Below are 12551 nucleotides of genomic sequence, written 5' to 3'. Positions count from 1 at the left end.
TATATATTATTTTCTAAAGGACATGAATAATGAGGAAGGTTCAAAAAGCAGACGAGTTTCTGCAAGCTTGAAATAAAATCTCCTCTTTGGAGACCTTCCATGTTGGCTTTTGAATATATATATATACATATATATATATATATATATATACCTGGAGAAAATGCTATTTTTTATTGTGGGAATTTCAGTGCTTCCATTAAGAAACCATATCGAAAATATTAGGAAATACAATAATTTTGGTGATTTCTATCAATACAATGCATAGAATTGGTGAAAGTGAGCCAACAACCACATATATATATATATATATATATACACACATGTCTTATATATATATATATATATATATATATATATATAAATATATACATACATATATTATAAATTACATACCATCATAAGCACATCAGTACACTCTTCCCATTTTCCTTGAATCATCAACCAACGAGGTGACTCCGGCAAGCAGCTGGAAAGTAAAGGATTTAAGTCTCTAAGATAAATATATCGCTAAAACTTTTATTTTTTTTTTTCATCTATCGTTCATTCTTTGTTTGGACTCACTTGCGATCTTACATTATAAGACTGTTCATGCCCATTAGTTTGTATGAAATTCCTTGATACATTCATGTATGGGAACTGCATTGTTAGAACATTTTGAAATAAATGCCTAGTGCACAAAGAAGAAAAAATTACAGACAGGAATGAGGAGATAAGTTCACTCACGTACACAAAAAATGAACATTTTAACAAGAGAGAAATCGATATTTTAATCCTTTGACAGGGAGCCTTTGATTTTAGAATTAACAAAGATAACTCACGAAGACTTAAGTAACTTACAATATGTACATAAAAGACAGAATCAGAGGCACGCAACACGCAAGAGCTTGATAACGCCAATCTGGTAATATCCAGGACACAAGGGAAGAACAGCAGTAGCCCATAATCCAGCCGATGGAAGACAAGAAAACCACGAGCGTTCTTTTACTTACGGAAACGAACTCTATAACTGCAACAAAAGAGAAAATAAATGTAACAGCAGCGACAAAATATTCCTTCTCAGTCAAGAACTTGAATCTCTAGCCCTTTGTGTAGGTCAGAGTCCCACAACAATATCGGGATCAAATAAAAGTTACATTTCTTTCCTTTGTATGTAGATAACTCGAAACGCCCCTGTACGAATGAGCAATAATTTTTTCTATAATAGATAAATACAATATATAATTATATAAGTGTCAGTAAAGCACTTTCACGGATTTTTTTCTACATTAAAACACCGGCAACCTCTATTCTGTAGAACTGGTCACTTCTCGGTCATACCTCGGGAATCCATGGACCCGAATTCAACTGAGGGACCCCTCTACCGACGCCTCCATAGAGATCATGAGGAATTTTAGGAATTGGGGAAACAATCACGTACTTGTACAATTTAAGAACCCAGACATATTATAGGTCTTCAGTATTTTTATTACTTGATAGGTTTCGGTAGACTGTGTCCTTATTTTTCAGTAACTTTGAAAGCATAAGTTACTGGAGTGATATTTATTTCTATATCTCTTAAGTGGATTCGCTGAAGAAAAAAAAAAAAAACTGAATAATCAGGAGATTCGAGATGGCGTCTTCTGTACAAGTTAGGTTGGTTTACTTTAGAATATGTCAGCCTTATGCCACTATGGGTCCTTGCCCAAAGGCGGCCTGAAAGTATATTGTGTTAAAAAGAATAAGGCCAGATATGGACCTCTGAACTCTCCTAAGCCAACAAAGACTAGTCTAAGCTATTGGGGTTACTCTTATATTTTACTTAGTATTCCGAGCCCAATTAATCATTTTATCCTATAAAGAATTATCTTCTCTGTTCACAAGTCTCTGTCAAATCATGATATATAAAAGTATTATTATTATTATATTATTTTTCAGTGTTCAACCTTCTGCTGTAGGAACTACCAGTTGCCCCTTGTTTGGGTTATTTCTTAAAAAAAAAAAAAAAAGATGAAAAGGAAATTTAACTTGCATTGACGAATACCCAAATTTGCTTAACAAAAAAAACATACAATGAGGTAATGTTTAGCAAAATATCGTCATTTGAAGAGTTCCGATACTTACCAGTCATGAACGGCATCAGGTAATTACACTGGTAGCCCAGTCCCGCTAAGAATCTGAACGCCAGATGAAATTCAAAAGAAGGAGCCCAAACCACAGCGGCGGTGAACATTGCTTGAAGACCAATCGCTATGTAGAAGGCCACTCGACGACCAAGGCTGCATAAAATATAACGAATTTATTACTTTCATTTTTATATCATTATTACGAAAACAATGAATATGAATTTAATGCAAGGTAGTTATATTACTCATCTTCGAAACCTACTATTGTATATAAGAAATTATATACGGGTTATAGGGTATTAGAATAGTAACCACTTCCCTGCTCTATTAAGGTTTGTAAACTAAACCCCACAAAACAGAACATCATCCTGTGAAAGACAGAAACTAAAATCTCATTCAAAATAAAGCTGGAAGTATTTAAATAGTTTCGAATTATTCTCGGGCACCTAAGTCCTATTTTTATTGTGATCCCTACGATTTGTATAGTCTCTCTCTCTCTCTCTCTCTCTCTCTCTCTCTGATTACTGGGTTGACAAACAGTTTCTCACTTTTAGTAGCTATACAGCATCCATCATCTTTTATCACTCATGAGTCTGTCCTGCTTAAAAAGGGTATATTAAGCAATTTACGGTGGTAAAACAGAGGATAATGTAAGCAGACATTTATCAAAGAGAATGAGCGTTACAAAAGGTAAAAAAAAGCATGTTTTGCCAAATTATGATTTCATCACACTATGGTTACGCAGCTCTGGGACCAAATGATCTACTTTATACTCAAATCACATCAAATATATCCTACATTATTTTTCTCAAGAAGGAAAATTGCAAAAAGTCAATACCAGTCTAATCCCGGTAAGCCTTGCGATAAACAAAAGTAGGCCTACTTAGTACTAATTGGTTCTAGAGAGCAATGTAATTTAAACGGGAAAGTTTGAATCTTATGGGTAAATAGTGGAAAAAATTAAAACATTGTCGATACTATAAATTATTTTCCTGCCCTTCATAGATGAATTTACAAATATCGCTGTTATCACACACAAAAAAAAAAGACTAAGAAAAACTTTATAATGACAAGTTTATGAGATGAGGAGCTATATATAATTCATAACTATGTCCTCATACTGGAACTAAAATAAATAGGAACGGCGGGGCTTCAAGAAACAAAGTGAACACACTGAGGAACTTGCCAAAAGAAACTTTTTGCGGTGAAACTAAAATTGGTCATATAAATATTTACGGTTGAAACTGAACACATATAGACATGAAAGTGAAGCCTTTAGGCTGAAATTTCATAGAGTAAACAGAACATTTGCTAAAAGATAAAATAAAGAATTAACAGCATTTGGTGTATGACTTATCGGAGCAGCAACTGCTCTCTTTGTTGGTGCATGCAAAAATTCAAGTACATCATCACAAAAATGACGATGTCTGTGATAATGTGGTACGAAATCCAGTATCATTAAACTTCTGAGACATTAAACTAGCATATTACAGCATTATTATAAATACATGAATATAATCTTTTGAATAAACATCCCGAAAACAATTCCTTTCAACGCGATGTTTACTTACTATTTGTCAGCTATAAGCGGCATCAGAAGGGTTCCAACTGCATTTCCAATAGTATTCATGGACAACATGTAACTGGAGTAATTCTCTTTATCGCAAAGCCAGTCGTTTAGTGTGGCTACAGTCTCCAGATACTCATATCGATCGTGTTCCCACCCATGACTGCAAGCTGAAATATAAGTAGAAAGTATAAGGACCCCTTTCAACTTCACTTTGTGCATACAAGTATGCATACGTACATGCAATTTCCTCGTGAAATACGTACACAAAATATCAGTGAAGGTATGTATGTGAGACTGTGACTGCGCATATTTGCTAGTAGCTTGAAGTTATTTATTCATAACTGATCACAAAAAATTCATCGTTTCTTGCGAGGTAACTCATATGCGTTACTAGTCGTTTGTCGCATCCTTAAAGACAAAAGTGATACTAAGCCGCGTGAGCGGTTGTACAGCCAGTGCAGTCTTTAAAGCCTTAATGAAGATTTTTATCTATTTTGGTAACTCGTGGTTTGTTCAGTGTTTAAAATGATATACTATTCCGTTGATTTGCTCAATGACTGCGCCGTCTACTGAACAACTGACTTAATGAATCACAGCAACAATAAATTAATTAATATATGTTTTTTATCTGAAACAGTGTACTCTGTTACAGTAGGATATCATACGGTAATCAAAGACTTAAACAGTATTGGAAAGAAACCCCGGTGGAATGACGTCCTCACGAAAGAGAAGAAAAAGGTAAAATGATACCCGATATTGTATTACAGTTCCTCCTTGCGTCAAGATGGACGAGCGGTTGAAAACGATACTTCTGGTCACAAAACACTTCAGTATAATTCGGACTGGAGACGTAGTCTAATATTATGCACATTATTTAAAAAATAAAGGACTTTTTAATTCACTACTATATCATCTGCAAATATCTGCAGTTCCCCACTCCATTCACGATCCATTCTCTTATCTCTCAGTCTGCATTTTACATCTACTTTCATTTCTCTGATTTCTTGCATCACCCCCATCTGTACTGATATGAAACAGCAATGGAGACACAACACATTCTTGTCTCAAACTCAATTTCACACCAAATGAGATTTGTTCGTCCACGGATTGTCTATTAGTTATAATCTTAGATCATTCATGCTAACCTTTCTATACTTATTCTCCCCGTTTACAATTTCAATGCTTTTGGTATTCCATAACTATGCTTCCCGAAATTATTTCACTTGCTTGGCAAGCAAATGCTAGAAAATAACGAATTTATTCAAAATGTGAAAGTCACGTCTTAGCATTGGACAAGAACAAAGAGCATTTTTGGAGGTGTTGATAGCAAGAGAAAATAAATCGATTTATCTTACTGAACCTATTTGATTTACAAGAGGCAGCCACCCAAAAAAACTATGATTCGCCACGATTAGCGGACGTTTCATAGAGATAATAGTGGAACGTGAAAATAAGATGAAAATATGAATGTTAATCAGAAATAGGAAAAATTACATTAAAAAAAAACCATTATCACGATTTTGTCACGGACACGGTGAAGCAACAAAGCCGGTATTTAAGATGCTATCAAGCTGATTTCGGCTCCATTCTCAACTATCAAGAACTCATATCGACTTACCCACGGTTTCGTTCGAAACTGTAAATTTGCCTCCACTCTCGTTTCTCCACGTTACCTGGTAGTGAAGACATCTCGAAAATTCTCCATTCTCTCTGTAAGAAGGATCTTATCGTATGGTTAAAAGGTCAACAGCTGAATGTGCATATGCATAATAATTTCAACAACAGGAGCTTTCGCGTGTTTCCCAGCGTACCTCTTCATCTATGAAAGGAAATGTGAAAACAACAAGTAAAGTCAAGCAAAAGCGTCTATATTCTAAAAGCGAACAATTTAAGTTGTCAAAATGAGATCGTCGAGGGCACGGAATCGGCTGTCACGGGTTCTCTAACCTGACAGGCAATTTGTCCACAAATAACCTTGAATTGATCTTTGATCTTTTGACTATATATATATATATATATATATATATATATATATATATATATATATTATTTAATGTTTCTGTTTTGCTTTTATTTTACTTCTTCTGGGTTGATTTCACATATTTTTTACCAGATGAGGCATGTTGGAAACCATACAGAAGCTCCTATTGTTATAATCACAGATACACATATAAATATAATTTTAATAAACATAATGCCGTCTTAGCTTCTTGAATTCTTCACACTTTTTGGATAAGCTTGGCACTACAAAGCCTGAGATCCAAATGCAAGAGTACAAAAGAATTCTTGACATAAAAATTCATGGAGTATTACAACAAAAACTGATATTTCATTATATACAGTAAAAGAGAAAACTACCAAGTTTACGGTGGCAACGAACAAATCATTCACCAAACTTTAATAATAAAATTTCAAAGTACTACTAACCTTATTTAGGAAGCTGTTTTAAATGCATTTTTGGTAATTCAAAGTACAAAATTTTAACTATATTAGTAAACGAGTATCGATAAAGTCCTTAAATAACTCTGCTAAGATTCATACCTTGGTATGGTAAGATTCTTCCACTGCTCTAAAGACAAGGAAGTTTGTGTTCTGCCGGGAACATGACACCAGTACTCGGGGACAGCAAGTTGAAAGACCAAAGAATGGTTCTAAGTTCAGTGAAACAACAGAATTAGTGGAACTCGGTCAGCACAAATGTAGTGCTGGATTATATATATATATATATATATATATATATAATTTATATATATATATATACATATATATATATATATAATTTGCCTGATCACCATCATTCACATGAGTCAACCTTTGCTTAAAAACTCATCTGGATGATGGCAATGTATGTGTATGCACACATGCACACACACACACACACACACACACACACACACACACATATATATATATATATAAAGAAAAAAAGAACAAAAAGTGTTTTAAAAATATAAAATTCAATAAATTTTCAATTTTAAATCAAAGGCAAATTTAAAAAATCATAATTAAGAACAAACATGAAAACTAAATTAAATCTTGGAAGGAATAACTGATTTGATAAAGGAACCAAGACAATCTAACTGACATTTCAGAGCACTCCAGGTGGGATCATTGACTCCCGAAAAGGTGGCGACTGGTCATCACGATCGACATTTATTCTATTACCTAAGTTGCTTAAAGGAAAATCTTCTGATCTTGGAAGGAGCTCATTTGTGTTCGCTAATTTTTCGTAAAAAAAAATGTTTACAGTATCAGCGAAGATACGAAATAAAAATATATACACAACCATAATTTCCTGAACCATGTAATCTACTACTAGAGTGTCTAGATAACGGAATTTACATTCTCATTTCTCGACCATTTCCTTGTCTATCTATGGTAAGAAGTTTGCGAATAGTAAACAGAACTCAAGATCAACTACTTTTTATTATAGCCGAGAATATGTTGTCACTGTAATTCACGCATATATAATATGTTAAGCATGCAAGGATGCCTTTGCTCAAATGCACTCGTTTCGTGCTTGTTCCAAAACAGAAGAAGAAAAAGCACTCACCACATAAGCAATAATGAAAGACACCGGAATCAGAACAAAGCCAACCATCCACTTTTGATAAGGACCAAAGCTTCCGACTGACGCGAGTAGGTCCTCCAGCCCTCTACCCATTGGTTTGGTTTCTTCTTTCCTCACCTCAAAGAGCCGGCCTTGGACGAGGAAATGCTAATTAGTAACTGTTACAGGTTATAGCATCTTTCTGTCATTCTGATAACTTTTATACTATTCATTTAACTTCCGAAGATTAGAGTGCATGACGTTTTAAGAGACTGTCATATACCAAAGACAAATTGGAAAACATTGGCAGCACAGTATTTTCGGGTACAATCATGAAATCTAAGATAAAGAGCAAATACAGAAATAAAGCATCTGACATAAAGTACCAAAAATTTATGACTGAGAAAGGTTAAAATGTTGGTAAGGTACGTACATAGTATGCGCTGCTTAGACTGCTCACATAAATGTTGATAAAGTTTTTTCATAATATTATATAGTTATTAATTTATATGTATATATATATCGATTATATATGTATTATTATATATATGCATATATATATATATATATATAATGCATATATATATATATATATATATATATATACATCATACATATTTTACGCTTTAGCCGTCTTTATTAAAATTCAAAATGCTTTAGCTTAAAGTATGGTTTGGCTGAGTAGTCTCACTTTTCCGTAGATATTCCTTGCGTCAGACGTTGGTACAGCGACAGTGCTATATAATTCACTTTATAGTAAACCATTTAATCATAAATAATCCTGGCTGTTTAATTATTACATTCTAGCATTCTTATTAGGTATGTCTACTAGAAGGGTTTTATGTGGCCTATGCGTGTGTGTGGGAGCGCGTAAGAGTGTAAGGGGGTGGATTGCGATTTCAGCAGTTGTTTCGTGGTTAATATTTTATATTTTTGTACTCGTTTTCTTTCCTCCACATGGTAACGTGTAAACTCCTGCTTTTAAAGGAAGTATAAACGATTTTCATCATTTAAAATTCAGAAGCTCTGAAAAGAACATCTTTTGTCTGACCAATCAGTATTCTTTTTTACAGAGCTGACAATGATTGAGTGTTTATTAGGCTTACAGTATGAGCAGAAAAATAGGTTGATTTCGAAAGTGTAATTGGGTGCTAGTACAGGTAAGTAAACGGAACAAGTTAAAAGGAATCGTTAAAGATTTCCCTCATATTAGACAAGATTTGTGTTGAATTCAAACTTAAATCAGTTGTCTGACATTTGAATTTTTATGTAAGAAGAAACCAGCACGCATTTTGCCATTTTTGCTAATGATATTGTAAACAATGCCCTTGTCGGTGGATATGGGATAGTTTATTTAAATACAAAAGGAGAGTAAAGTGCTTGTTATTGGCTTCAAGAAGAGCGAGAAATTTTTTTAAAAGATCAAATCCTCTCTGTTAAATGAATATACAGATAAAACAGTTCTAAAACGTGCGAAATAAAATGCCTGTCATTCATTTAGACTGGTTAACAGGAGGTTCGATTTGGGTACGGCGAGGAGGAGCGTAGCGGAATTCACTTCAGTTGCCTGAACTAGTAAAACTTGTTATAGGTTCAAGGATACTTTCAGTGTTTCATTTAATTTCTTGGCGTAAGTTATGTATATTGTGATGATAACATGTGCTGCAATTTTGTACAAAGCAAGAAAAAAAACACTTGGATTTCGTCATATTACAAGCCAAGTAAATTGAAATGACAATCACCAATCGTGGAACAGCAGGCGAATATGATAAGCTACAAACTCACTTAAAATTAAAAACATACCTTCCTTAAGTAACACTGGCAAAAAAAAAAAAGTCATCATACCCTGATCAATTTACTACATAAGCACTGGAAAATGATAGGCTTTAAAATCATGGAATAATTAACATTAAAATTCTTATTATATAACTTTATAAATATAGCCAAAGAACAAAGCCAGTAAGCAAAGAATAAAAGGAAAAAAGAAACCAAGAGGGGAAGCAACAAGAATAATTACCTCAAGCGAGATCCGTCGGCGGCTGCAAGAACTCGTACCACACCGACCACAAGTCGAGTAACTGACTGCAACAGGCGTTCATGAATACTTGTTCGTTGATATCACCGAGTGGTTGCCACTTACATCTAAGTTACAGTGTCTGGAAAAGTCTGCACTCGTTGTTTTATTCCTTTCAGATACCGTTTTGAAAACCTCCATCAGCTGTCAATGGTATAAGTAACTGGGGTTTCAGAATAAATGCGAGCGCGCGCGCACACACATAAATAAAGATAAAATCCACGAAGGAAAGGGAAACACTGAGTGCTGCGAGGCCTTTCAACTCTGTCGTCCTTTACTTGGCAGACTGAAGAAATATAAAAATAAGTTTACCAAGAAAACTCATATAAATGACAGATGGGGATTACAGAGGAAAAAATATGTACCTGGAATCCAACGCAATTGAAGAATTAGTAGAACTGCCAAAACAAGATTAAATGTTTAAGAGGTTTTACGAAGGATTAGGATCAACCGCTCAGAAGCTGGGACAGGACAATTAAAAGATTATACAGTACAAGAGGGTGACTGACCACCAAAAAATATTAGTATAACAAAATAATTCTCTTTTTTTTGTAAACAATAAAAATTTTTGCAAACTGAACATTTTTACAAATAAAAAAATATATTGAACATACGAATACATAGAGTCGAAAGGCCTCGCAGCACTCCAGTGTGTCCCTTTCCTTCATGGATTTTATCTTTATTTATATATTCATCACGTTCCATATTTTCGTGATTCAGTTATACATACTATATATATATATATATATATATATATATATATAATTCAATAATTAAGCAATTTCCCTTTGCAAGGGGTGGCTCCCAAGAAAGGAAAAAGATATTGATCACTATCATTAACCTTGAAAATGCTGATCAGTCAATAAAACTCCCATATAGAAAACATCCACAATTGCCACGTCATGCACTATCCCCTACACACCTTTAATCTTGCACACACTCTCTGGCTTCCTTGATCTTGAGGCCTCCCTTTTCCAGTAACTATTTCCTTCTGCCTATCGAATCCTTTCCGGGTCTTTGTCTTCTCTCCCCTCCCAACCCTCTTGAATTGTATCCAGGACAACTTTCATCAACATATCCTCCAGTCTTTCCACATAACCATACCATCTCAAAACACTCTGTTCCATCCTTCTACCTACATTAACCTTTTTACCACTCCTATATATCTCCACATTTCTCAGTCTCTCACCTGTTCTTATACATGCACTTCATAAACAATTCACCTCTTCCGCTTCCAACTTTTTTCTCATTCACCTTCAACCTCCACACTTCACTTCCATAAAGAAGAGTTGGTTCATGCTGCTACTGTGAGGTTCAAGAAATGTCAAAAGTGAAAGACTGATTCTTTATTATTCTTGACAGGTATTTATAATGCAGAAAGCAGACGGAAAGGTAGCGGGTGACCTGAGGGTCCCTGCTGCGTCCATACAGAAACTGTTTGTTAACAGGCATAAGAAGACATATATAATGGGTTACAGAACATGTAAAAGGCAGATATATATATCAGCGGAAAGGCCGTACAATGATGCATACAATGAGATACATAAGAATCTGGAAATAATAACAAGTAAACATATATGACGATTAATGTACATATGAGGCGAAACACAAGAATGGAGAGGCGATTTGACACCCTTACAAATACCCCCCCCCCAAGACAATAATTAGGGGAGCAATTATTGGATGAAATAACATTAATCACGCAATCGCTGAGGTAGTTGGAGTGGGCCCCTACTCCTGGAGAACTCTGGGCGTGGTGTGGAACTGACATCTGGGGTTGGCTCGATGTGTCCCCTAGGCCTGCCCGGACCCCGCTTTGGTGGAGGGGCGTGGTGTCTGTGGGGAGGTACTGAGGGGGAACTCTGGGGCGACTGCCTGTCTCCTCGCATACTTCACTGTCCAACAGGAATGCCAGCTTCAGTTTGTTGATGGTGACCCAGTCTTCACACCTGTGGATGTCAAGGAGGTATGCCTTGGCAGCCCGCCTGATGACTTGGTGGGGGCCCCTGTAGGGCCTGGTTAAGGGCGGTCGACGGGCATCCACCTGACGGCGACGAGGCGCAGGAGTCTAAAAGCGGGTGGGCTGTAGGTGAGTAGTTCTGTCGGTGGAGGTCTTATGGCAGGGCGCAAACTTCTGTGCAGCCCTCAACCTCGGAGGGGGTGCCGGCACCGTCCGCCAACGGTGGAAGAACTCTCCAGAACGCCAGTGTCTCCCGTAGACTTTCTCAGCGGGAGGCGCCGCCGATTTGCTCAGTGCGGTGCGGAGACCCAGCAGGACCCAGGGGAGCTGTTCCTTCCACCTCTCATTGGTGCAACGTGCCATGAGAGCTGCCTTAGAGAGCAGTACACCCTCTCAGCCATGCTGTTCGCTGCGGGGTTGTAGGCCGTTGTGCTGTGTAGTGTTGTACCAATCAGGCATGCCAAGGAGACCCAGAGCTCTGACAGGAAGGTTGGACCCCTGTCTGTAGTGATGCTGTTTGGCACTCCGAAATAGCTGATCCAACTGGAGAGGAGGGCCTCTGTGCATGACGCTGTTGATGCCTCCTCCATGGGGGTTGTCTTGGGCCAGCAGGTGAAGCATTCTATGATTGTCAGGAGGTATCTGGCTCCTCCCGACTGCGGAAGAAGCCTGACGACGATGATGTGGATGTGGCCGAAGCACCGACGAGTCTGGGGGAAGGATTCTGTGTACCGGGATGTTTTGCTCGCCTGGCATGGGATGCAGCTCCTTGCCCACTGTCAGATGTCCTTGTTGATGCCATGCCAGACGAACTTGTCAGTCATGAGGCACGCCGTTGTGCGCCCTGATGGATGGGAGAGACCGTGGACCTGTCGAACGCCTGCTTCCTCCGAGGGTACTAGTGGGGCGGCCTGTGCTGGGGTTGCAGAGGGGAGAGCTGTGTTCCAAGTTTCCTAAGGGCGTCTACCCACTTAACAGCCGTCAATGCTCTTCTGTAGTCTGCCGTCTCTGGGCCTACTGCTTGTTCTTTTGCCAGGCCTTCGTAGTCGATGCCGAGATAAAGGGAACTGATTTTTACTCTCGACAAGGCGTCGGCTACTGTGTTCTTCCTGCCAGGGACGTAGTTGATGGTGCACCTGAATTCGGAGATGGCGGTCAGGTGTCGCTGTTGCCTTGCAGACCACGAGTCTCCCGGCTTTGCAAATACGCGTACCAAGGGCTTGTGATCTGTTAGGATCATCAATTCGGTCCCCTCCAGCAGGTACTTGAAGTGTCTCATGGCCTGGTAGATAGCC

The 12551-nt window shown here is 37.4% G+C and overlaps 1 protein-coding gene across 1 annotated transcript in view; it reads right to left on the bottom strand.

Moving 5' to 3' along the window:
• Positions 1-9773, bottom strand: part of LOC136843717 (beta-alanine transporter-like) — a 10136-nt gene extending 363 nt beyond the window's left edge. The window contains exons 1-8 of the mRNA XM_067112309.1: positions 9240-9773; positions 7226-7374; positions 6214-6323; positions 5291-5382; positions 3674-3839; positions 2101-2255; positions 838-1006; positions 394-466 (exon numbers count right to left, since the gene is read on the bottom strand). Coding sequence (XP_066968410.1) covers positions 394-466; positions 838-1006; positions 2101-2255; positions 3674-3839; positions 5291-5382; positions 6214-6323; positions 7226-7336 — 876 coding nt within the window. The 5' untranslated portion in view covers positions 7337-7374; positions 9240-9773. The remainder of the gene's footprint in view (positions 1-393; positions 467-837; positions 1007-2100; positions 2256-3673; positions 3840-5290; positions 5383-6213; positions 6324-7225; positions 7375-9239) is intronic.
• Positions 9774-12551: the final 2778 nt, after the last annotated feature.

Source organism: Macrobrachium rosenbergii, chromosome 12, assembly GCF_040412425.1.
Source record: "Macrobrachium rosenbergii isolate ZJJX-2024 chromosome 12, ASM4041242v1, whole genome shotgun sequence".
Lineage (NCBI taxonomy): Eukaryota > Metazoa > Arthropoda > Malacostraca > Decapoda > Palaemonidae > Macrobrachium > Macrobrachium rosenbergii.
Note: the sequence above shows the minus strand (reverse complement) of the source record. Positions and strands in the feature narration are given on the sequence as shown.